General features: G+C 47.4%; 2 protein-coding genes across 10 annotated transcripts in view; one reads left to right on the top strand and one right to left on the bottom strand.

Annotated features, from left to right (window-relative positions):
* NCOA3 (nuclear receptor coactivator 3) overlaps nt 1-5,858 on the top strand; it is a 123,683-nt gene extending 117,825 nt beyond the window's left edge. For 5 of the 6 annotated variants that reach the window (XM_068525296.1, XM_068525293.1, XM_068525295.1 and 2 more), the window contains 4 exons: nt 206-437; nt 1,243-1,417; nt 1,908-2,049; nt 2,368-5,858. In XM_068525296.1, the coding sequence (XP_068381397.1) occupies nt 206-437; nt 1,243-1,417; nt 1,908-2,049; nt 2,368-2,379 (561 nt within the window). In that variant the 3' untranslated portion in view covers nt 2,380-5,858. The remainder of the gene's footprint in view (nt 1-205; nt 438-1,242; nt 1,418-1,907; nt 2,050-2,367) is intronic. The other variant, XM_068525297.1, reaches the window with a different exon arrangement.
* A 621-nt stretch (nt 5,859-6,479) lies between these two features.
* Nucleotides 6,480-26,643, bottom strand: part of SULF2 (sulfatase 2) — a 143,028-nt gene continuing 122,864 nt past the window's right edge. For 3 of the 4 annotated variants that reach the window (XM_068524425.1, XM_068524426.1, XM_068524424.1), the window contains exons 12-21: nt 13,311-13,527; nt 13,083-13,179; nt 12,523-12,617; nt 11,494-11,553; nt 10,894-11,063; nt 10,549-10,691; nt 9,344-9,467; nt 8,602-8,635; nt 8,307-8,360; nt 6,480-7,337 (exon numbers count right to left, since the gene is read on the bottom strand). In XM_068524425.1, coding sequence (XP_068380526.1) covers nt 7,307-7,337; nt 8,307-8,360; nt 8,602-8,635; nt 9,344-9,467; nt 10,549-10,691; nt 10,894-11,063; nt 11,494-11,553; nt 12,523-12,617; nt 13,083-13,179; nt 13,311-13,527 — 1,025 coding nt within the window. In that variant the 3' untranslated portion in view covers nt 6,480-7,306. The remainder of the gene's footprint in view (nt 7,338-8,306; nt 8,361-8,601; nt 8,636-9,343; nt 9,468-10,548; nt 10,692-10,893; nt 11,064-11,493; nt 11,554-12,522; nt 12,618-13,082; nt 13,180-13,310; nt 13,528-26,643) is intronic. The other variant, XM_068524427.1, reaches the window with a different exon arrangement.

The raw sequence follows: 26,643 nt of genomic DNA, 5'->3' as shown, positions 1-26,643 counted from the left end.
TTCTGCTCCCCCAACGCCCATACCCACACCGAGCCAGAAAGCCTTTACCATAACGAGAATTTGTGCGTTTCCTTTTTTGTAATTATATAGAAAGGCATTGGGTGTTTTTTCTTTCTGATACCTCATGTGTCATGGGGGCACTGTATGTATGAAATGGGCTAGCTCTTGCCACACGTGTGTAATTGCGTTCTTTCTCGGGGATTAGCAGGGTTTCCTTAACGCCCAGATGGTCGCCCAGCGCAGCAGAGAGCTGCTGAGCCATCACTTCCGACAGCAGAGGGTGGCGATGATGATGCAGCAGCAGCAACAGCAGCAGCAAACCCAGGCCTTCAGTCCACCCCCTAACGTGACTGCGTCCCCCACCATGGACGGAGTCCTGGCAGGGCCTGCCATGCCGCAGGCTCCACCCCAGCAGTTTCCATATCCACCAAATTATGGTAAATTTGTCAGGGATAGCAATGTCTTCCCCAAAGTAACATTCCTGTGGCTGTAAGAGTCACTAGGTCTGTTGTATGTTAAAAACAAATGCCATTCACTCTCTTGTTGTTTCACAAGAGAAACAAAATTAATTAAAAAACAACAGAACAAAAATGTCTACTGCAGTGCACAGGTGATCGTCATTGAGGTAGATGATCTATCATAGTTCAGGTTTTTTCCCCCCGGGTCTTGTTTGTGCAGTTCCCCACATCTTAATTTGGAAGAAGGACTTAACCAGGTCCCCTCCAGTATGTCCCGGCGTAGTAGAACTCTGCCATCTCCGAACAGTGAGAGCAATGCACTGTGTGGGCTTTTTGAGTTCCTTTTCTTGGTGGCTTGGGCATATTAATTACAGCCATGCCTTTGTGAGGTTCCAGGAACGTGGTGGGAGTGGGGCTAGAGGTATCTATTGCAGAGATGACGTTTGAGGATGCGTCCCTGTCAGCTGGGGACACAGCTCTTTGCCCTCTAAAGGGGGTTGGAGTGAGGAGCAGCGTGGTATGGTGTCCTTTTCATACAGAAAGCTCACGGAAGTAACTGCCCTTCGGGGGATCCACCCAGTGTGCATCTCTGGAGTAAGCCTGTTGCTCTAGTTGTCACCTTGGTGAGAAGCAAGAATTACTGGCAGGCAGCATCTTTATACCTTGTACTTAACACATTCCCCCACCTTTACAAAAGAACCTCAAGTTACTATAGAAAGCTGATATTCTAAGGAGGTAGCATTTGAGCATTGTAATTTCTTTTTCTTCTTCTTTCTTTTTGAAGGGATGGGACAACAGCCAGATCCAGCCTTTGGTCGAGTGCCTAGTCCTCCCAATGCGATGATATCATCAAGAATGGGTCCCTCCCAGAATCCCATGATGCAGCACCCTCAGACCGCACCCATGTATCAGTCCTCGGAAATGAAGGGCTGGCCGTCAGGAACCCTGACCAGGAACAGGTGAAGAACAGGGAATTTTTTTTTTTTTTTTGGCTGGGCTGCTTGGCTTGCGGGATCTCAGTTCCCTGATCAGGGATTGAACCCAAGCCCTCGGCAGTGAAATTGCAGAGTCTTAACTACTGGACTGCTGGGGAATTCCCAGAATAGGGACTTCGTAAAAGTCGGCCACATTCTAGTGCCAGAAATTCAGGGAATTAGTCTCTGTTTTTCAGCCAAGCCTGTTTGGATGGGGAGATGAAAGGTCCTAGGCTTACATTAGAGAGTGTGTGATTTGGCTCATCTGTTTTGAGAAGCCTTCCTACTGTGCGCATCTCCACGAGGGTAGTGAGTACAGACAGCTGTGAAAGATAGAAGGCAGGCTGTCAGAGTTTTCTTGCTCATGTTGTTCTCTGCTTGAGTACAGCGACATTGACAAAATTGCGGTAGTCTCTGTGTGCATGTCCTGTGTTATGAAAATGACCCAGGAGGTAATTTCCTACTTTCTTTACAGCTCTTTTTCCCAGCAGCAGTTTGCCCACCAGGGGAATCCTGCAGCATATAGTATGGTGCACATGAATGGCAGCAGTGGTCCCATGGGACAGATGAACATGAACTCCATGCCCATGACTGGCATGCCGATGGGTCCTGATCAGGTACGGGGTGGGGGGATCTGTTCCTTACCTTTCTCAAAAAATTTTTCCAGTTCTCTGGAGAGAACCAGAGCCTCAACTGTAATGTTAAAGGTCCTAGGTAGATTTTAAACTTGGATGTATAACTTAAAAATATATGCAATCATTGAAAAAACTTTTGGTTTGAAGGCATTGGGCCAGTTGATAGTTTCAGAAATCTGGGATCTAAGAACTGAATCAGTCAGCCAGAGCCATGTTGCAAGCCATCAGTGTAGACATAACGGATTCTTTTCTGTTGGGCAAAGTGTGTGTTTTACTCATGTTACTTCTGGTTGCCAACAGAAATATTGCTGACATCTCTACCCCAGGACCTCCGAGGAAATCACTGTACAAATGACACTGCACTAGGATTACTGGGAGTAAAGAATCATTGTCTAGGCACCCAGCTTTGAAGAAAGGACCAGCTTTGATCTCCATCAAGGGTATTTCAAGTGATGTCATTTGAGCAGGCAGGACTGGATTTTAAGCTGAAGCGTGATATCTACCTGTTGATTTTTCCCTCCTCCTATGTATCATGGTGTTTAAAACAGAAAATATTTTTGGCGTTCTGCCTTTTCAGGATGTGATTGTGGAGGCACGGAGTGTTACTGATCACAGAACTGTCCGGTGTCACTTTTTTCTGCTTGGCTATCCAAAGTCTTTGGAAAAAATGTAGGTGGGCCAGAGAACATTGGAGAAATCACGAGATTAGAACATCCGGTTTCTTGATAGTTGCGGTATTGGGTGAAGAGCATGGTCCCAACCTCGAGTGTTTTTGTCACTATCAGGTTCTGTCCCGGGAGTGGGCATTTCAAAGTTCTCCCTTAAGGATAGTGTTGAGTTGCTCTGACCCTACGCTTGGTTGTCCTAGGCTTTTTCCTAAATAGCATTTTTATCTGCCCCTACTGTCCTGTAATACTTCACCTCCAGGAATTGTCCTTGGTGTCAAATGGCTTCGCAGAAGGGAAAATAGATGACAGTATTTAATTGCAGCAGTCAGTGGCAGTCTTTCATATGCTAACGTGCAGCGGAGTGCACTTTATTTAAAAAGTAATGGATAAATGCAATATTCTCCGAGGTCTTGAGGAACGGTGAACCACATACCTAGTTTTTGTCTAAACTAATCTGTTGGACAAGAACTGTGATTTTTGTTGTTGTTGTTGAAAGTACTGGTTTCACCCTTTGCCTATATGGTAGAGCAATAATGCTTTTTGAAAATAAACTGCAGAAAACCCAAGGCCAGGTACTGCATTCTGAATCAGAATTTCGCAGTGTTTCTGTGAATAGAATTTCTTTTGTAAATATGACCTTTAAGATATTGTATTATGTAAAATATGTATATACCTTTTTTGTAGGTCACAACAACTCATTTTTACAGAGTTTGTGAAACTAAATATTTAACATTGTTGATTTCAGTAAGTTCAACATGGTGAGGTTACCAACAGAAGTCATCCCCTGAATTTTGTGGCCTGGGGGATGGGGCAGTGGCCAACAGCTTTTCCTTGCCCCCAGCCTTAGATGCCTCGCTTGTTTTCAGTCTCTTAATCAAAATGCTTTTTAAAGAGATCATTCAGATGTAGACATTTAAATTTTTAAAAAAAATTTCTCTACCAGAACTAAGCACTTTGTTAATTTTGGGGGAGAGAATAGATGCGGGGAAATAAACTTAAAAAAACCCCCCAGATATCAAGGATTTTAAAAGATCAAGCAATTTGATTTCAAAGAAGAATCTTGGATTTTAAGCAGTCCATAAATTAAATGGCAATTCATGGTATTTTTTTAAAAAAGTGAATACGTTGTCTTCTCATCCATTTTAGGAGTGCTCTAAGGTTTTGGTTGCTAGGACCTGAGTCCCACATTGAGATCTCAGGCGTAGAATCCTCAGAGTGTGGTTCCTGGTGTCTGCTCAGCTTGTCTTGTCCTTCCACTACTGTGATGTTTTCCCCCGAGAATTGGAGGAGTAGTATCATGGTTATTTCCTAAGGAGTTCAGTCTCCATAGCAGCCAGTTTCCTGAGATTCAGAGCCGAGGTCTGATTGGGCGCCTTTGCATTCCCTCCCTGCTCTGCCCCCGCCCCTTTCTGCTGCTGCCACTTGTCAGTTGGGAATAGGGAAGCAAGTCAAGTTTAATTCCCTTTACCTGGTTTACTTTATCAGGTTCAAACAGTTGAATGAAATTGGGTTTTTGGACTATCTATGAATTTCAAATGTCTGTTAGCCTTGGTGTCATTTCCTAGCAATAACTGAGAGCCAGTTAAACATTTTTCACACGTTTAGCGAATATTTCTAGGTGTCTCTGAAAGTGAGATCATTTAATTTCTTTGACTTATGGGTAAGTGAAACCTGTCTCCAGAACCACCACTAGAGTGGATTCGAGTTTCACACTCCCCCCACCTGGTTAAAAACAAATCTAAGATGATAAATCCATCAGCTTCCATCCGAGTGGCCTGTACTTTTTAGATAACACATCCTCTGGTCTGGAGACAGAGGCAGAGCTGAATAAGAGTCTCTGTCTTTTTAGACACAGTTGTATCAGATGTATCTGAACCTTTCTCGTTGAAGTCACACGTGTGTGGGAGAAATAGAACGGTGCTCTTACCCTTTCTTGACTTTTAATTAAAAACAAAAAGTTTTATGATTCTTTTCCTCAGTCAGTCCTGACTCCAGGCTAAGTGGAAGGCAGCACCCCCTTTTTATATGGAAGAAAAATGAAGTTTATTATAAGTTTTTATATTTTCTACTTGTTCATTTTATTGGTGCAAATTTGAGATTTTGTTTCCTTTTAATAGATGCAGTCTTTGAGATAATTTGTTGTTTTTACCTTTATTCCTGTTTTATCTTTTTCGGATAAATCTCTTTGTACTCCTCTGCCTACCTCTCCTCACCCCTTCCCTCACCCCCACCGCTTTTTTAAACCTTAGTATCTGTTGGGTGAACAATGTAAGTAATGTTTTCATCTGCTTTTAGAATGTGAGATATTTCCAGTACCTACTTTTTTGCTGAATCCAAAGATATATAAATATAAATATATATATATTTTATAAAGATCAAAATGATACAAAGGAGATACGTTTCTTCCTTTAAAAAAACAAAGAGAAATCCATTGTTAACGTTCATATTATGATGCCACTTTTCTAAACTGTGCATCTTGATGGAAAGGTGTAAATATCAATCAATAGGACTGCTTAGTTGATCAGTATTTAATATCTAAGGTGAGTCGGGGGTGTATAGGGGTGGGGTACTACAGAACATAGCTGGCTTGCTGTCCTATAAGTTCCTTGATCCATAGACAGATGCAGCTGGAAAGTAAACAGAATGGGTTGCCAGCTACCCATATGCCTGTCCAGTTCCCTTTTTATTTGCAGAATCCGTGCATTTGTTCGCAAGTGGGAAATTCATAGGAGTAAAACCTCTTGGGTAGATGAACTTTCCCCTGCTGCAGAGGAGCAGGAACTGTTACGTGGCTCCAAGGCAGACCGTTTAATCATGAGCAGGGTGTTCTCTTTTTCTTTCCTCCTCTTTCTTTCTCTCTTTCCAATATATGGAATTTTGAAGAAGATGGACATGTCATTCTGAGAGCAATATTTAAATTCTCAGGAATTGACTTACAGTATTGAGAATGAATTCACTTTCAATCAAGTTTACATGAAATGTTGTTTTTAAAAAATATAAATCACACTGCAAAGAATCCAAACCACATGGGATAACTTATGAGATGATTGAGTGGTAAGCTGTGACTCCTTTGTTGATCATTTTGGACGTCATTGTAAATAAAGGTTTCTATTTAAAATTGAAGGCTGAGTGTGCCACTTTTTTTTTTTTTAAAATCCCGATTGGATAAAGGGTAAGAGATAAGGCTAAGGAATCCTATTTCAGATAATAGTAGCAGTTTCTGTGAGGTTAAAAGAAATCTTGAAAGCATGGTCCTGTTCTTACACGAGGTAAGTGCTTAGGGGTCGTGTGTCAGGGAGAAACGTGCTGGGCCAGGTGATGGCTGAAGTTCCTTCTCCTCCCAGTCTAGTGTTCCGACAGCTACCTTTACCCGTGGGACTACCCGGTACACGACGAAGGGCTGGATAAGGTGAGTTGCTTTGCAGTTGGTTAATACTTTTAAAAAGTGAGGTCCTAAAGCTGGTGTGATATGAGACTTACCTTTGAGGTCCCTGAAGTATGGTAAATTCTAGTCAACTTATAACCATGTATTGCCTTTTAAAAAACCATCTAAACCCATGGTGTCTCCTTCCAAAAAGGTGTTGACTGGTGGTATCTTGAATGCTTTTTAACAAAAACCAAACAAACACACCAAAAAAACTCCTTAAGAATGGCCTTTTAGAAAATGTCAAAGGTTCTCTCATACCAACTGCTGGTCACTGGCTGGGGTTTTCAACATTGTTTGACAATACTTAGACTACAAAATTTCTTTACAAATACAATTTTATTAAAACTTGGGACATACATCAACTTCATGTCTTTGCAGGACTTTAAAAAACATCAGTTCTGGGACAGATAACAAAGGAATCCTGGGAGAAATGGCATCTGGTCAGGAAGAGGAAAGTCTACAACTGCACGGGGTTTTCTTTTACATGGGCCACAGCGTTTATTGACACCACCACTCTTGAAAATTGGGTTTTCTTATTAGTCAAATTCCCCTAAAAGTTCCCGAGCTGGTTACATGTAAATAGTCACATATATACAGTGAAGTCAGTTTCTTCAGAGGCAACCAGGGTTATCGTGTGAAGTATGAATTTATGACTTTTGTGCTGTTGACTCATTGTGAAACTCGGTCAGCATTTCCTGCCTCTGGCCTGCTTCCTAGTTCCTTCTTTGTGAAGGACCAAAAGAATAAGAGGATTTAAAACAGGGTGGTTCTTCCCAAAACAGGGTGGTTCTTACCCTGTGATTTAAAAAAATTCCAGTGACTTTCACCCTTGGGGAAAATTTCCAAGAAGATCTCTCTGCTGTTCTTCCCTTGTGAGCCTCTCAGAGAGGGTTAGTGGTGACTTTTTGATATGAAAATGCATTTTGCGCAGCTGGTGAGGTATAATCCAAAGCAAAAGCAGGGCAAAAATGGACTTCCAGAAGTCTCACTACTCCTGATGGTTCTCTTCCAGAATCTGCCACGTTGACTGAAAGCGAATTCTGTGTGTCTCAGGCTTCTTGGCTAACATCATAGGTCTGCTGGAAATCAGAGTTTTTCATTGTGCAGGTGATGCCTCTGTTTTTGGAGGTCCAGCTCGTGCTTCTTAACCTTCCCAGCCTTCCCACAGTTGTCCCCTGTAGAACAAAAGCAAACTCGTGTATCACGCTGCTTATGGATTTCTTCATGTGGTCCTACAGCTGAGTAAGCAGCTTTGCTTCAAGGATGTGGCTGCGGAGGAGGATTATTTCTAGGTCCCTCAGGGCTCGCTATCACCTAATCATCTAGATTGTCAGTTGTTGGCTTACACATTCAGTGGCTGGCAAAGATGTCATTTAAAGATCTGGATAGGATAGTGGCTAAGGAGAAAGTGAGATGTAAAGATCAAGTGCTTTCATTCTGGTAGCACCAAAGAAATGCTTAACTGGCTCATTATTTTTCCTGTTAAAGCCACACAGGTTTATATGCATATAAAGACAGAAATGAATAGGCCAGAGGTTGCAAATGGCAGCTCACCAAGGGGGCTGGTTGGCCTGCATGGTAACTTCATGTTAAATTAGTTGCCAGCATTAACAAATTCTCACACATATCTACGTTTCTGGATTTTCTCGATGAAGCAGAGGATTCAAATTGCATCCCATTCCGTTCTCTTTAGACCAAAGCGACCTCTGCAGGTTGCCACAGCCTCCTGGCCCATACCAGCCTCTGTTGGCCCTGGAGTTCGTAGCACGGATGTTTTGGAAACTATTCAGTGAGGCCACCTTGCCGCTGACACTGTGGACCAGGTAGCACCTCTGCAGCCACAGCCTTCAAGACGCCTGGCACTTAGCCGACTGACATGGTTCTCAGCCTCTCAGGAAGGCCTTGAGCTTGCCAAGCACAGATGATGATGTGGAGAACAACGGGGTGTATTAGACAAAGTATTAATCTAGAACATGAAATGTATCCAAGTATGTTATTTTATGGGAAAGACTGACATGACTGCTTCCCCTCTTATGGGAACAGATGAGAGGAATAAGTGAGAAAGGGCACGCATGCAGAACAGCCTCGCCAAAACGAAGCGGATCAGGCCAGATCTCTACTGGTAAACTGGTTCCTCAACTCACAGTGATTTGGAAGAAGGTCTCTTCATTTCTGGCCACTTTCGACGCTGAAACTGCCTAAGTTTTCGAGTGTCAAAAGGAGAAAGAGTGTTAACCATCACCAAGAGAGAAAAAGTGACCCCCCCAAAGAACTAGACAAAGAAGGTCTCAGTGGACACCTATCGCTGGTGGGTGAGCTAGGCCCCTGGCAGACCAGAGAAAGGTAGCATCCCAACCTCACACGTGCAACCTCGAGGTTAGACTACAGGATGGGCCACCATATGGGGCGATTGTCAGGTTTTAAAAGCAAAAGCAATACCTGTATTGCTCATAGCTTCCTCCATCTTTCAGTCCTAAAGGAGAAAGAAATGCACAACATGGAAACAGGTAAATTAGGGCAAAAGTGGCACAAGCAAGGACAAATTTTATAACTGCCTCTTTTTCTTCTTTAAAACACTTCAGGTTTTTTGTCACAAACCCATGATGTTGGTAGTGGCTCCTAGACAGAGGGGACTGAATTACCAGGTGATCTGTCCCTAAGACTCTTGGTAGGTCGCCTACACTCTCGTGGCCTCTTATCGGTTTCAGGCTTCTGTTGCAGTCATTCAGCACTGACCTTGGTCACAGTGGGGGAGCCACACGTGGGCACGGAACACCTATGCTACAGAGGACAGACAGCCGAGGGCAGCGGGGAGATCCCGAGTGTGGGCTCTCGGCAAGTTTCCCAGAGGATGTGGTAGTGTGACCAAGTGCGTGGGCTCTGGACCCAGTCACGTTACTCATCCATAAAACGAGGACAGGCAGATTCACCTCAGAGGGTTGTCAGAAGGCCTGTCAGTTTATGCATGTAAAACACTTAGCACCCTGGCGGGCTTATGGTGATGGGTAAGTGATGGCACTTATCGTAAAAGGAGCACGTGGTTGGTGAATGTTAGGAAGGTGATACTATAGCTACTGGTGAGAATTCACCAACTCCTGGCGATTCTGGGTTCACTCTTCAGACAGGACCTCCTCAATCCCCTCCTGTGGTCACCCTGCACCACGCTGGGGCACCTGCTCACCCAGGTCCATGTTCCGGGTCCGGGGGTTACACTGCTTGTAACCCTTGCAGCTCCTCAGCTCCATGAGCTGCACGTGTAGCTGATTGAGGACGTCCCTGTCCAGGGTGTTCACTGCATTCATCAACTGGTTGGAAAAAAGGTAGGTTATCAACAAGGTGAAGACAGGGACCCACCCACCCCCCCACCCCCTTCTACCAGCTGGGGGACTTCAGGCAGGTGGGGAGTACAAGGTGTGAAGGGATGGTGACCTCTACTTCCACAAGAGCTGGGGTTTGGAACGGTTAGAACTACCTTTTGCCTCTAGCCCCACATGCATGAAATCTCAAAATAAAAACCACCTCTGTGTACGTCACACTGAACTCCTGGAGCCACTGGTCAGGAAATTTACCAAGCTTGGAAAGAAGCCCTTCCCAGCCCTGTATTTTTAAGCAGCCTTCCTTCACAGCCCCTCAGGTCCTCTTGATGGAAAAGCAGCCATCTGGCGAAGGGCTGGGTGAGTGACCTTGTCCTTACCTGGTCTGGGAATCGCTGGTGACCCACTAACCTACCAGCTCTGTCACCCCCTTTTGTAAAATACAGGGATGACCTATCAAAGGAGAAAGACTGGTGGCCTGTATGGTAATTAGAGCAAAACAAGACAATCGAGTTGCTTGCACTTACAAATCATGTAAAAGATTACTTTCAGGCTTTTCTTGAAACATGGAAGACTGGGCAATGCCAAGGCCATGCCACTGAGCAGCTCTAGCGCTGAAGGTGGGTCGTGACCATCTGTTTCAGAAGGGACACGCACGTTCCAGTCACCAGGCCCCGTGGCCGCTTCAGTCCCGCATGTGTTCAGTTGGGTTAATATAGGGGAAGCGCGGAGTAAGGGCTGCCTGAGTGTTAGTTACCGGCCTATCATCTGTAGGGTTTGGCCTGACCCTAAGGACCCCTGAGCCTCCAAAGTTCTAGGCGTCTTCCCAAGATCCCACAAAGCCTGCTGGAACCGTGCCAGGTGCGTAAGTTGGAGGGAAGAGGCTGTACCCGGACGCAGGAAGACCGAGGCAGGAAGGGTGGATGGCACACAAAGTCCCAGCCTTCCTGGTGGCTTCAGCTCACTTCTGCTGTCTTAGGGACTCAGTGGGACTTGAAAAACCGGTTATCACTTCCTGGGGTGGGGGGCTACCTGGCAGGGGCCCCATTTCTCCAGCCTGTGTTGCTCGTACCTGGTAGGGGTCTGTGTTGAGATCAAAGTACTCCAGGAAGCCGGTTGCAAATTCACAGAAGAGGAAGTTGTGGGTCTCATTGATGGTCCTCATGCACCAGTACGTGTTGTTGTTGGCGCTGGTGCAGGCGCAGAAGGGCCCCACTGCCAGGGGAGAGAGCACGCCCTGAGCCGAGGAGGCCCTGGCTGCCAGCCCCCAGCCCCTTCCTGCCGGAGCACTTGACCCCTGAGGTTGCTGGGGGACCTGTTCCCGAAAGACCCTCAGGGTCTGGCCAGGAAGCGCTCACAAGCTGGGGGGCGCTGGGACCCCCAGGAGGAGCCCCCGCCCTGGGCCCGGCTGGCTCACGCGTCCAGAGGGGCGCCGTCTGCCAGTGCTGGTTGTCGTGGGTGAAGCACGTGAGGCCGGGCATGCTGCACGTGTCGTTGTTCCGCAGGCGCCTGAGCAGCTTGCGGAGTTTCTTCTTGCGCTTCTGCTCCCGCAGCAGCCACACCTTGTCCTTCTCCTGCAAGCCCTTCCTAGGGGCACACAGGGCCGCACCCCTCACACCTGCCCCGGCCCCACCCTGGAGCCTCTTCCTGCCCAGGGAGCCAGGGTCGTGGCCCCGGAGGGTTCCCAAAGGGGAGGCCCCCCTTGCCCAGGTCCTTGGCTCCTGTCATCCAATGTTAGCTCCCGAGGCAGCACAGGGTTAGGGCGTGCCGGGCCTCCTGCTCACACCCGTCCCTGGGGCCTGGGGCCTGTGCCCTGTGCCCTGCCCTGCCCTGCCCTGCCCTGCCCTGCCCTGCCCTGCAGTAACCCGCTCCGGCCACAGAGGGGCACCCGGACCCCTGCTCGTTGTTGATCTGGCAGTCGGGCCTCTGCAGGGACTGCTGCGCCTCCCAGGGAAAGGCCAGGACTTGGCTTGTCCCTGTTTGTTTTGGCTTAAGGGAGGGCCGCCTCTGCCCTTACCTGAACGGATGCAGGCTGGAGCCTTTGTGCTTGAGGCGGCCTTTGTGCTGGGCGTGGTAACTGCAACAGACCCCCAGCCTGGCTTTCAGACACTGTGCACAGCGCCACAGCGTGGGGGTGGCTGCGAACTGCGCTTCTCTGGGATCCCTGTTTCTCCTCCTGGGGCGGGGCTGGGGAGGTACTAGACCTGCGTGGCAGCCCCCCGCCTGCCCAGCTCCCTCCTCCATACGTGACCTGGGAGCCCCCCGCTGAAGGCCTCAGCCACACATAGAAGGCCGGGGTAGAGGCGAGTTAGCCAAGTCTGGAGGCTGGGCCTGGCTCTGCGTGGCTTTAGCCTCAGCATCTCCAGGCGGGTTGCCACCCCCCCCCCCCCCCCGCCCCCGCCGCCGCCCCTGCCCACGCCCACCTCACGCTTGGTCAGGGCCAGCCCTGGGGGAACCCATATTTTGTAAGCCCTTTCTGGAAAGGCAGCAGTGACTACAGTAGCCACTAACCACATGTGGCTATTTCAATTTTAATTAAACTACCAATTCGGTTCCTCAGCTCCAGTGGCCGCAGTTCAGAGCTCAACAGCCACGTGTGGTTGGTTGGTGGCCACCATGTGGGGCAGCACAGATACAGCTGCTTCCATCACCAGAGAGGTTCTGTTGGACGGCGCTGCTCCTGAGTTCAGACCCTTGGGCTGGGGGTTCCCTGAGCTGGTAACGTGGGCCTTGGGCCACGTGGGCTGTTCCCAGAAGGGCAGTCAGCAGAGGCACTTTTCCCTCCTGGGAACCGGCTCCACAGTCAAGGGCCTGCCTGTCAGCAGTGCATGAATCTGGGCATCTGGCTGGTACCCGAGGGGCAGTGCTTTCTGCCCAGTGGCTGACAACGGGGATGTGAATTATTACTAATTATGTTTACCCTAAGCAAGGAGACAGGGATATAAAAATAATGAAAGGAGTCACAGAGGAGGGGATGCTATATCCCTAGGAGTGATCCCGCAAGAGCACTCGGGGCCTTCCCAGGGGCTTTCTGCTACCTCCTCACCTGATTTTGTGACAGTCACATTCTTCTGGCCGCTTTTTCTTCAGGTGACCTCGGACTTCCCTCAGGTTCTTAATTTTGTTCTGCAGGGTCTCGATCTGAGGGAGGGAGCAGGAGAGGAGGCCGTGAGCCTCTGGGGGGGCTGGGTCAGCAGGGCTGGCCTGGCGGGGCCTCCCAGCCACTGTGCGCGTCTGTGGGTGCTGAGGCGGGGGTCCTTGGTTCCACCTGCTGAAGGAACTGTGGGTCATTCTCCTGTCTTGTCCTGCCCGAGAACCAGCTGAGCCCATGGGGGACTTCAAAGTCTCCCCCGAGGCCTGTTGGAAGGGCTGAGTGTGGTGTGAGCATCTTGTAGATCACAAAGGGGTACGACGTGGCTGTGCTGTTCCCCCCACCCCAGTCCGGCAGGAGCTGTCTGTCTGAGGCCAGGACCGACACTGCTGGCCCTGGTGAAGGATTCCGCGGGGCCTCCCTCCCCTGGGCCTGGCTTCCCTGCCTCCGGCTGTGGCTGGTGGCCCCGCCAAGCTCGGGGTCGTGAGAACCCTCCCGGCCCAGACTCCCGTTACCTCGTGGTCAATGTGCACCTTGTGGTCCTTCCAGGCCTGCAGGGACTTGTACAGGTCCAGGTCACACTGGACCGTGTCATTCTCCAGGATGTAGCACCTGTTCGAGAGAAGGGGTCATGTGGGGCCCTCGGGGCGTTGAGGGGGCCCAGGCAGGGGCCCGAGAGGTGTGGGCGCCCCTGCCAAGGTCCAGCCCCCTCCCCCCCCCCGACCCCCACCCTAGACTCTCACCGATGTGTGACTTTAATGGGGTTGGGGGCTGAGTAGTCCGGAAGGCCCCCGGTGCCACTGAAGTCCCCGCCGTCCCTGTCGTCTTGGTCCTCAGGGGCGCCTGGCCAGTGCCGCTTGGTGAGGTTGCGGGGCTGGGACCAGTCGTCCAGGCCGACGTGGTGCCCCTCGACGGCCACTGAGCGGATGGAGCGATTCCGGACGTAGCTGGCCTTGTACTCTGTGGGGTCAGAGGGGTGGCTGGGCTGGGAGGCTGCGCAGGCTGGCCAGGCTCGCCAGGCTCCCTGGGCAGCAGACTCTTGATCCAGACAGGGCTGTGCTCCCAAGCCAGGGCCTCAGTGCTGCCCGAGACTGGGGGGCTCAGGAAACCTACCTACCGGGAAAGTGGGCCCTGGACCCCAGTGGAAAGGACCTCAAGGTGATTCACTTGGGGAAACTGAAGTCCCAGAGCTAAGAAGGAATTGGCCTGAGAGAATCTCAAGGAGGAGCTGTGCATAGGTAAACAGGGACATCCACACGATGGCGGATTCGGACACGGAGAACTGAAGCAACAGTGCAGACGGCTGTCAGAAACACTAACGTGTGAAGGGAGTCAGATACAGAAGGCACACATTGTATGATTCTAGTTATATGATATACAGGATAGGTAAAGACGTAGAGACAGAAAGCAAACTAGTGGTTGCCATGGGATGGGGGAGAAGGGTGATGGATTTCCTTTTGGGGTGACGAAAATGTTTTAGAACTAGACGGGATGGTTGCAGTACATTGTAAATGGACTAAATGCTTCTGAATTGTATATTTATAAAATTGTAAAAACGGTAATTTTGTTATGTGACGTTCATGTCAATTAAAAAAAAAAAAAAAGGGAAAAAATTGGATATAATTAAGGAGATTGAATCAGTAATCAGAAACCTTCCAACAAACAAAAAGACTAGGACCAGACAGCTTCACTGGTGAATTCCACCAAACATTTAAAGAAGAATCAATACCAATCCTTCTCAAATGCTTCCAAAAATAGAAAAGGAGGGAACACTTCCAAACTTATTTTTACGAGGCCAGTATTACTCTGATACCAAAACCACACAAGGATGCTACAAGAAAAGTACAGGCTAGTTATCTCTGATGAACATAGATGCAAAAATCCTCAACAAAATATTAGCAAACCAAATAGAACAATACATTAAAAGGATCATATACCATGATCAAGTGGGATTTATTCCAGGGATGCAAGGATGGTTTACCATCTGCAAATCAATGGGATATACCACATTAACAAATGAAGGATAAAAATCATATGGTCATCTCAATATATGCAGAAAAAAGCATTTTACGAAATTCAACATCCACTTAACGATAAAAACTGATAAGCCATTAATATCCAAAATATAAAGACTCATATAATTCAATAGCAAAACCCCTAAACGATCAATTGAAAAACAGGCAGAGGATCAGAACAGACATTTTTCCAAAGAAGACATACAGATGGCCAACAGGTACATGAAAAGCTGCTCCACATCACTAATCATCAGGGAAATGCAAATCAAAACCACAGTGAGATACCATCTCACACCCGTCAGAATGGCTATTATCAAAAAAATACAAAATAACATGCTGGCGAGGATGTGGAGAAAAGGGAGCAATTGTGCACTGTTGGTGGGAATGTAAATTGTTGCAGCCACTTTGGAAAACAGTATGGAAGTTCCTCAAAAAATTAAAGATAGAACACCCTATGATCCAGCAATTCCACTTCTGGATATTTATCTGAAGAAAACAAAAACACTAACTCAGAGACATCTGCACCCCCATGTTCACTGCATTATTTACAATAGCCAAGATATGGAAATAACCTAAGTGTCCACTGATGGATGAATGGATACAGAAGATGCGGCACATACACACACACACACACACACGCTGGACTATTACTCAGCCATCAAATAGAAGGAAATCTCGCTGTTTGTGACAACAGAGGTGGACCTTGAGGGGATTATACTAAGCAAAATAAGTCAGAGAACGACTAATAGCATATGATCTCACTTATCTGTGGAATCTAAAACCAACCAACCAACCAAGCTCATAGAGAACAGATTAGTGGTTGCCAAATGGGGGGGTGGGGGGTAGGAATGGTGGGCGAAATGGGCAAAGGGGGTCAAAAGGTACAAACTTACAGTTACAAAGTCAGGCAGTCCTGGGGATGTAATGTACAGCATGGTGGCTATAGTTAATAATAATACCGTATTGCATATTTGAAAGTTGCTGAGAGAATAGGTCTTAATAGTTCTCATCACCAGAAAAAAAAATTTTTGTAACTATGTTAAGTGGACTTGTTGGTGTGATCATTTTGCAATATATACAAATATCGAATCACAATGTTGTACACCTGAAACTAATGTAATATGTTAATTACACTGCCGTAAAACCCCACAAAACAAGATCAAAAACCCCATTAATTTGAACTGGGGAAAAAAGAGCCAAGCAGCACATTCTCCCAGACAGAAAAGGGAGGGGGGGGGCTTGGGGAGGTCACTGATCTTCTCCGAGTCTATTTCCCCAGCAGTGAGCTGGATGCTCTCCACAGGGTGGGCAGTGAGGTGGGGCTGAGAGGTGTTTTTTTCTAAGCTCTAAGTCACCTATGGAGAACTGAGGGCGTGCAGGTGTTGGGGCTCAGAGCAGGCCACCCCAAGATGCCACAATGGCATATTGATTATTTTGAATTAAAGTTCTTTGAAACACAGCTGGTGGGGAAAAAAATGATATTAAAAAACACTCTGACTCCACCTCTTACCCCCTGAATGCGGGAACCTCTCCTAGGCCTGCAAATGACCAGGAAGAGGCTCAGCTGGAGGCTGACAGTCAAGATTTGACAGGAGCGATATTTGAGGCCTTTCGCCCTAAAGTTAAGTAGTTTAAGGTTGAATTCTGTACTCGGGAGGAAAGCATCCCAAAGCCTTTTTGAACATTTCATGCAAACTTTTCAAAGGCACACTGCCTTTAACTTGGAAGCCCCAGTGCACAGGAATCTCTTCATATCTGCTCTCATGGGAAACTGTCTCCCTGATATCAGAAAGCAAATTCACAATAGTGTGGTTGGTTGGTCTAGGCCACCGCTGATTGTAATAATGGAGGCTGGAGCTCGATTCTTCGAAAATAGTTTCCAGGAATGCAGAAAAAAGAATTAAAAGCGACAATTCTTGCTTTGCAATTTGAACCTTTAGGAAAACAAAAGCATCACACCTACGGTCAATGAATCTTCGACAAAGGAGGCAAGAGTATACAATGGAGAAAAGACAGTCTCTTTAGCAAGTGGTGTTGGGAAAGCTGGACGCCTGCTTGTAAATCAACACCCTCTCACCATACACAAAAATAAATTCGAAATGGCTTAATTAAGACTTAAATGTAAGACATGATACCATAAAACTCCTAGAAGAGAACACAGGCAAAACATTCTCTGACAAATCGTACCAAGGTTGTCTTAGGTCAGTCTCCCAAGGCAATAGAAATGAAAGCAAAAATAAACAAATGGGACCTAATCAAATGTATAAGCTTTTGCACAGCAAAGGAAACCACAAAGAAAACAAAAAGACAACCTAAGGACTGGGAGAAAATATTTGCAAACGATCCTACTGACAAGGGATTAATTTCCAAGATATACAAACAGCTCATACAACTCAGTAACAAAAAACCAAACAACCTGATCGAAAAATGGGCAGAAGACCTAAATAGACATTTCTCCAAAGAAAACATACAGATGGCCAATAGGCACATGAAAGGATGCTCAATATCACTAATTATTAGAGAACTGCAAATCAGAACTACAATGAGTACCACCTCACACCAGTCAGAATGGCCATCATTAAAAAGTCTGCAAATTGGGCTTCCCTGGTGGCGCAGCGGTTGAGGGTCTGCCTGCCAATGCAGGGGACACGGGTTCGAGCCCTGGTCTGGGAGGATCCCGCGTGCCGCGGAGCAGCTGGGCCCGTGAGCCACAATTACTGAGCCTGCGCGTCTGGAGCCTGTGCACCGCAACAAGAGAGGCCGCGATGGTGAGAGGCCCGTGCACTGCGATGAAGAGTGGCCCCCACTTGCCTCAACTAGGGAAGGCCCTCGCACAGAAACGAAGACCCAACACAGCCATAAAATAAAAAAAATAAATAAAATTAAAAAGAAGATGAATGGCAAGTGTAGTTTAAAAAAAAAAAAAGTCTGCAAATAACAAATGCTCGAGGGGGTGTGGAGAAAAGGGAGCCCTCCTACACCGTTGGTGGGAATGTAAATTGGTGCAGCCACTACGGAAAACATTATGGAGGTTCCTTGAAAAACTAAAAATAGAGTTGCCATATCATTCAGTAATCTCACTCCTGGGCATATACCCAGACAAAACTATAATTCGAGAAGATACATGCACACCTATGTTCATAGCAGCACTATTTACAATAGCCAAGACATGGAAGCAACGTAAATGTCCACTGGCAGAGGAATGGATAAAGAACAGGTGGTATGTATATACAATGGAATAACATTCACCCATAAAAAGAATGAAATAATGCCATTTGCAGCAACATGGATGGACCTAGAGATTATCATACTAAGTGAAGTAAGTCAGACAAATACCACACGATATCACTTACATGTGGAATCTAAAATATGACACAAATGAACTTATTTACAAAACAGACTCACAGACAGAGAAAACAAACTTATGGTTACCAAAGGGGAAAGGGGGTGGGGGAGGGATAAATTAGGAGTTTGGGATTAGCGGATACACACTACTATATATAAAACAGATAAATAACATGGTCTTACTATATAGCACAGGGAACTAAATAGAATATATGTATAAAACTGAATCACTATGCTGTACACCAGACGCTAGCACAACATTGTAAATTATAATTCAATAAAAAAAAAGAAAACAAAAGCATGACTCTGAGAGTAACTCCAGGCTCACTCAGAGCTCTTCCTGTTTGCCTCCAGACAACTGCAGATATTATAAGAAATCAGGACAATGGAAGAGAAATTTGTCCTACACTCAAGAGAAAGGAAAGTTTAAGAAACAATCCCCCTAAGCCCCAGCATGCCCAGAAAGTTCATTCTTCTCCTTCTGAGGGACAATTCCTTCTCAAATGACGGGGTCAGCCAATCCTCAGTTGCACCCCAGAGGCTACTTAAAATAGAGGATCAGGATCGGACACTGGATTTCTTAATTGACACCAGTGTGCCTTCCTCTACCATCGCTCAGAGGATTTATCTCAACCTGTCACTGCTGATTCTATCCAAGCAGTCAGAGTCTCTGGACAACCTACTACATTACCCACATCTCAGCCCACCCTCATATCTTTTAGGGCCTCTTAACACCCATCATATCTAATTTCCAACTGCTCACCAGCAAACCTTCTTGGTAGAGATTTGTTACGTAAATTTAATGCTACTCTACAACGTAATGAGAAGGGCGTTTTTATTTCCTTGCCCTCAGACCAAGCCCCAAATCTCCTACTTTCCTTATTAGAAACTCGTCCTGATTTAAATTCCTCTGAAGAGGGTGAGTCTTTAACAGATGTCCCAATTAGTCCCTGGGCCACACATGCCAATGAAGTTGGATTGCTACTAAGTGCTGAGCCTGTATGCATGACCTGGAAGAAAAATAAACAGGTCCCTTCTCTGCAAAGAGATACAAAGCGAGGAATTAACCCTATGACAGACTCTCGTAGAGCTGGGTGTGCTTGTTTTTACTTCCTCACCCTGTCACACTCCAAATAAAAGTAGGTAAATTTGTAATGAAAGAAGGTAAATTTGGCCCAGATGGGAATCAAATCTCTCGATTTGCACAAGCCCTAAGAGCCATAAACTCTTGTAATTCCCGGGCACCCTGTGGTCCCTAACCCAGCTGTTACCCTCACTTCGACTCCTGCTGACCCAGCCTGGTTAAGGTAACTGAGCTCTGCTCAGATTCCTCTTCAATCCCATGCACCTGACGCACACCTTCTCTGCATTTACCTCTCAAGGGAGACCGGTAACAAGGACTGGCATAGCCGTCGGGGAGAAGTTTTCCTTCTACCCTTCTAGGTTCTTCTGGCTGGTCTAAGAATTAAGTTGACTTGAGACACGTTAACAGGAGAAAATCAAAAAAAGTTTAATAACGTATCCATGGGAGAAACCCGGAAAAACCTGGAAGCCCTCACCTGAAACACACCCTCAGCCAAAGACGAAAGAGGATGTAGAGGGTGGGAGATCCAGTCAGGGAAGGCGACCAGGAAAAGCACAGTAAACAAGGGTGACTGTGACACAGATTTAAGCCCTGGCCCTCTCCGCGGAGAAGAGTTTCCAGAGATTTGGTCAACCTCCTCTTCCAGGGACAGAGAGGGAGACACCGTTACAAATGGAGATTTCCCTTACAGACGTCAATGTTTCTTGCAAAAGGGCAACTCCCACTAGGTTTTCAGTTTCCCCTGTGTCTGCTGTTTTCCTAGAAAATAACCAGCTCAAGATAATATGCCAAAGAGATGTATTTTAGGGTAGCAAATTCTGCTCCCCTACGAAGCCTTACATTAGTTCTGTCCACACCTCTGGTTCTTGGCTTACCTGATCGTGATAAACCTTTTCATCTACATGGCCATGAAAATGATGGGATTACTGCTGGCATTCTAGGACAGCCTTTTGCCTCAGTTAAGTCCTACGGCGTATTTCTCATGTCAGTTAGACTCTACGGCACCAGGTACGCCCCCCTCATGTACGTGGCCATGCTGACTACAAAGCCAGTGCTCTAACCATAGGCTCCCCCAGTCACCTCTGTTTCCCATGCTGTGTCTGCCACGTTACAAGTTCACAGGATGCAGCACTTCTCTGCGTGGCGAGAGACCACCTGTGAGCAGGCTCTTAACCTACCCATCACCGTCCATCATTAATACTCTAAATCTGGCTCCTTTACCCCCCTCCCTGATGGTGGAGAGCCCCACTCCACACCACACGAGTGCCTCGCAACTACAGGAACGGTCTCAAAGCCACGAGATGCTCTCTCAGACATCCCTTTAGACAACCCAGACTTACTTCGATTTTGTGATGGCTCCACTAAACGAAGTTTCCAGGGAAACATAATAACTGGTTATGCTGTGGCTCCCCACGTGAACCACTTGAGGCATATTCTGTGCCCACTGTGAGACCAGCCCACGCGGCTGAACTCATCGCTCTTCCTGGAGCACGCACACGAGCAAAGGGGAAACTGCCACCATTTACACAGACTCCAAAGATGCTTTTGGAGTCTGCCATGGTGTTGGTACGATTTGGAGATCCCGTGGATTCCTGACTTCTGCAGGTTCTCCTAGTGCTAACGGGTATATAATTGCTGCCCTGTTATAAGCTAGTCACCTCGCTTCTAACGCTGCTGTTGTTCACTGCTCAGGAGACTGATGCTTTATCTTTAGGAAATGATGGGGTGGAAAGAGCTGCTAAAATTGCAGCTCGAAATGCCCCCTTTATCCTTTCTCCACCCACTTTTTAAACCTGCCTTTATCCCTGACTGATATTAACTATCAGGCAAATGCCCCACAATCTAAATAGGACAAATGGCACAAAAAAGGTACCAAACAATGATCAGATAAATTAGACATTGGGCCACATGTACTTCAGGTGGCTCCTTTTCCTTTGACCTTGTGGCTTGAGCTTACCTCCCATCAAATGAGATGTACTGTGCAGACAGGAGAGTGGTTTTGCCCTGGCAGCCATGGAATTTCTGACCAAATTATTTCCCAGTGCACTACTAGTGAATTGCACCTAACTTCTGGGAGAAATCGGTGTGCCCCAGGAAGTCTTAACCAGGCCCACACTGCCCTTTGTGGCACTCCAAACAGATCTTATAGATTCGCCCCCAGCTTTAGGCTATTCTTGCTATTTGGTTATCTTTTACGTGGTTAGTGGAGGGACTGAATGCCATCCGACTAGATGTGGTGATGCCACACAGTGGTAATGAAATTAATAACTGAGGTTATTCCTAATTTTGACATTCCTTTATGGATTGAATCAGACCAAGGAACTCATTTTATAGCAGAGATAAACCATCTGCTTGCAAAAACTCTGGGGTACTCATTAAAATTCCATACTCTGTACCATAACTCCACCATCAGGGCAAGTGGAACATAAAAATCTAGATATAAAAGGACTTTAGGAAAAGCTCTGGCAAGTAACTGGGCTTAAATGGTCAGAAGCTTTGCGCCTGGCCTGTATAAGGATCAGGAATACTCCAATAGGAGACATGGATTAACCTCTTCTGAAATAGTGCTTGGATAACCCATGCCTACTGGCATCTCTAAACTTTCTATTTCTGGATTAAGTGGACATTGTGGGACCATAAGTGAATAATGTGATGCTCTGACCAGCTGCCTACAAGAACTGACTAGTGTACCTGAAGCTTATTGCCAAGAGGGAAAAGGGGCGCAGCCTCCCTGACACCCTGACATCCCTTTTGACCAGGAGACCAGGTTTACATCAAGGACTTTAGAAGAAAACATGCATTGTCACCTCTCTGGGAAGGACGTTATGAGGTACTGCTACCTACCTACACTCCCTATGTTACCACCAAAATAAAGGGAAAATCGTCTTGGGTTCATGCAAACCATGCCAAATTGGCCTAGACCATCTCTCTCAAGACAGCTGGGAGACAGTCCCCACAGGTGACCTCAGAGTAAGGATTTCCAGGGCCACTTCCCAGGCCTGGAAGCAGCTGGCATCATGAATTAGATAGCTTTTCCCAAGATCACGGATCAAGAAACTTCGCCTGCAATCCCACTCCTGGGCGTATATCTGCGGAAAACTCTAATTCGAAAACATACATGCACCCCTACGTACAGCAGCACTATTTACAATAGCTAAGACATGGAAGCAACCTTAATGTCCATGGACAGATGAATGGATAAAGAAACTGTGGTACATATATACAATGGAATATTACTCAGCCATAAAAAATAATGAAATAATGCCATTTGCAGCAACATGGATGGACCTAGAGATTGTCATACTAAGCGAAGTTAAGTCAGAAAGAGACAAATACCATATGATATCACTTATACGTGGAATCTAAAACACGACACAAATGAACATATCTATGAAACAGAAACAGACTCATAGACATGGAGGACAGACTCGTGGTTGCCAAGGGGTAGAGGGGGTGGGGGAGGGAAGGATGGGGAGTTTGGGGTTGGTAGATGCAAACTATTATATACAGAATGGATAAACAACAAGGTCCTACTGTATAACACAGGGAACTATATTCAGTATCCTGAGATAAACCATAATGGAAAAGAGTATGAAAAAACATGTGTATATATATATAGTGTGTGTGTGTGTGTAACTGAATCACTTTCCTGTACAGCAGAAATTAACACAACATTGTAAATCAATTATACTTCAATAAAATAAATTTAAAAAACTTCGTTTTTACCTATCCCCCCCCTTTAAGACTCCCTACATATTCACACGCTAAACAAACAAACAGTCACCTTCTCTTACTAATGACCACTTTCCCACATTCATTATCATTATCAGGAGGCTGAACGGAGAGTGCTTGTCTATCTAGCCTACTTCTCCTCTAAAAGTCTCCACTATGGGCTCCTTTTCAACCTGTGTCTTGCTTAGTAACCTTTACTTTGTCAACAGGTCAGGCATAAACCAAACACCCCGTTGTGCTGGTTTACCAACGCCTGGCCACGTCAATCAATCAATCTGACTGTTGGTTGTGTCAACATCTAGGCGGTACAAGTGCCCCTGAGCTGGTCTGCGTTCCTGCCAATGTGCGCACCGTGGACTCGGTACAGAAGTTGGTTCAATGACAGGGAATGGTCTCCACGACCGAAAAACATCGCTCTGTCTCTTCTTCTGGGGGGTTATCGGGGCACCGGAAAACCTCTATAGAAGCTCAAGGGCTGTCCCTCGCCCAGGCTAAAAACAATAGGTGAAAAATTTCCCTTTGCATTGAACACAAACACTGGACCTTTCCTGGGTGACAGGCCAGGACAGTACTGCAGTCAGACTCAGGGGTTTGATTCCACAGGTGGCATCTTCAAACCTCTCATGGAGACTGGAGGTGACCCTGCCACTACCCTTTTTAGTATAAACATCTGCCAACTCACGAAGTGTCCTGGGTGGCTCACCAGCCACCCTTGTACAACTTGGGGTATTACAGCTGCTCCCCTGATTAAGCTGCCCAATACCACACTATATATATGGGTGGACCAGAAATCTGGACTTCCTTGGCTCAGTGACAGAACCGAGCTTTAAAGGAGCTCAGCAAGGAGCCTGTGTACCACTGGTGAAAACACTGCTCCTGTGTAACCCGAACGGGACAAGGAGTGCCCACCTTACCTCTAGTAAAAGAGAAGGTTAACTCTTTCTATCAGTGGAGGGAAGCGCGGCCATGTTATTGGACTGACCTACACTATTGGACTGGGGACTGGTTTAATGGGGGTGGAGAAGGGGCTTTGGTTTGTTCTTTTGTTTGTTCATCCTCATTCTAATCTCTGTTCTTTTCTCCCTTCGCAGAGCTCTTAGCACTCAGCTCCTAACCTGATTTCTCTCTCCATGGCCACCAACCCTCCTTTTAAAATGTGAAACTTCCTGGTCAGTTTTAGAGGAGGGAACGGTTGGGGCTCAGAGCAGGTCACCCCAAGATACGCCACAATGGCATATTGGTTCTTTTGAGTTAAAGTTACTTAAGAAACAGCTGGTGGCCAAAGAAAACATAAAAAAACACTGACCCTCCTCTTTCCCCCCTAAAAGTGGGAAATAAATCTCCCATGTGAAGGTCCCTTCCCTATACCAGGAGAAGAGAAAGCATCCTTATCTCCAGAGTCAGGGAATTCAAGGCTAAGAAAGCTGTATAAACTAACTTTACTCCTTCATTAGTCTGCTGCCCCAAGTACCAGCCCCTTTGTTCTTAAATCTTCACAAATAATTGTTTCCTTGTCTAAAAATGATGTGTAAACAACCTGCTTTGGTCGCTCTGGGGTCCCATTTCTATGAGACCTCTGTGTATGAATTAATTTTTTTCTCCTGTTCATCTGTCTTGTGTCAAGTTAATTATCTGACCGGCCAAGAGAACTCGAGAGGGGCAGGGGGTAAATTTCCCCCTCTCAACACAGGCTCAAGTCAGAGCCCAGATCTCTTGTATCTTCTGTATATGAAAAGACAAAATTGATCAAGTTGCTAACACTTCAGAAAAATGGGGTTGGGGGAGGGTGGTCACGGAGGAGCACAGATTTCTAGCTTCTGAAGAGAAAACGGGAGATGCGCCGCCTACATCGGGCCCACAGGCAGCGTGGATGGCGGGGCAGGAGCTGATGTGCTGCCTCTTCCGACGGGGCAGAGTGTTTCCCGTTTGGCCACAGTTCCCGCTCCTCCTTCCATTTTAGGTCTGACCCAGGCCTGCCTCAAGTCTGTAACCCCGCTGCCCTGAAACATCCATCTGTTTTTGGAGCAGGGCCTGGAGCCAGGCCCGAGCCGGGTTTCTGCTGGGCTCCTAATGACCACCAGGTGGCAACCAAAGGTCGAGGACTGGCTGGAGGCCGGGTGGTGGGGCCCAAGAAGGGAGGAAGGGGTTCCCTCTTCCGCATGGCCCGGGGCCAGGGCTCCAGGATCTGGCCTTGCTCCACATCCCCCAACCCCCCGACCCCGGGGCGGTTGCTTGTACCTTTCCTCCTTGTATCAGAGTCTCACGGGCCAAAGGATCTGGGGGTCCAGGTCCAGGAGAGGCATTTCTCTGACAAAGCCTTGGGCCTTTTCTGACTCTGGGCAGCTTTCTCCTTGGTTTTTTCCTCCCTGAGTTCAGTCTCCGTGAAGCCACAGTGCCCGGGCCCGAAACGCACACAGTACTGAGCTGATCTCCCTGTGGGAGGAGGTCACACCTGCCCAAGGGGGCCAGGAAGCAGACCCAACGGGTTCTTTCCGCTCCTTTGTGTTGCTTGCTCTGGAGTTCTCCACCCACCCAGCCATGCACCCAGGGGTCCCCAAATTATGGCCTCCAGGCCCAATCCTGCCCTCTGCCTGATTTTGTACATAAGTTACTCTCAACCATTTGCAGAGTCCTTGGCTGTTTTCTTGCCACAGCGATGGAATGGCGCATTTGACACAAAGATTGTTTAGCTCCCACAGCCTCAAATATTTACTCTCTGGCCCTTTACAGCAAAAGCCTGCCAGCCCTGGTGTACACCTTTTCCGGGACTGAAGCCACACCACTTGCTCTCCTTGTCACCCTAGGTGTCTTTGTTTCCAGGGTCCTGGAGGTGCCCTCCCTACCACATGTACTGGGAACGGGGCACTTCCTAACCCAGTGGCCAAGAGCTGAGGCTCTGGGGGCTTCCCTGGTGGCGCAGTGGTTAAGAATCCTCCTGCCAATGCAGGGGACACGGGTTTGAGCCCTGGTCCGGGAAGATCCCACATGCCGCGGAGCAACTAAGCCCTTGCGCCACAGCTACTGAGCCTGCGCTCTAGAGCCCGTGAGCCACAACTACTGAGCCTGCGTGCCGCAACTACTGAAGGCTGTGCGCCTAGAATCCGTGCTCCGCAACAAGAGAAGCCACTGCAATGAGAAGCCCGCACACCTCAACGAAGAGTAGCCCCTGCTCGCCGCAACTACAGAAAGCCCGCGTGCAGCAACGAGGACCCAACACAGCCAAAAATAAATAAATAAATTTATTAAAAAAAAAAAAAAAAAAGAGCTGAGGCTCTGGACTCTGATTGCCTGAGTGCAAATCCTGAGCCAACGCACAGGCAAGTGAGTTAATTTCCAAGCAGCTGTGTTCTCATGAGATACCTGCCTTCCAGGGCTCTTTGGATTTTGACATGAAACAGACCTGCTAAATATTTCAGCACCTGGAAGCTGGCATCCAGCAGCTGCTCTGCTAGTTAGGGACACTGCAGCTGTGACATCCTCGCCCAAGGTCACAGCTGGGCCCTCCCACCTCCCCAGGCCTGGCAAGCCCAAGGCAGTGTGGCCTGCTCTCTGGGGTGGGACCCACAGGAACTTTGTGCTTCCTCTTCCCCTGACTTAGAGTACTTCCCCTCTGCTAGTCACATGGCCTGTTCCTTCTACATACTTGGCTCTCGTTTAAATGTCAACCGACCACCCATCCTACAGCTGCCGCCCCTCTCTGCCTGGTCACACCACTGTTTCATTTCCTCCATGCATTTTGCACCCAGGGAAGTGACCTTCCCACTTTGTTAACTTGCTGACACCTGGCCTCACCCCCGAGGTCCCATCCATGTCTCTCAAGTTCACCTCTGTAACCTCAGCAGCTGGCATATGGCAGGGCTTGCGGCTTTGTTGGGAGAAGAAATGAATAAACACCGGCCA

This window comes from Eschrichtius robustus, chromosome 16 (assembly GCF_028021215.1).
Source record: "Eschrichtius robustus isolate mEscRob2 chromosome 16, mEscRob2.pri, whole genome shotgun sequence".
Classification (NCBI taxonomy): Eukaryota; Metazoa; Chordata; class Mammalia; order Artiodactyla; family Eschrichtiidae; genus Eschrichtius; species Eschrichtius robustus.
Note: the sequence above shows the minus strand (reverse complement) of the source record. Positions and strands in the feature narration are given on the sequence as shown.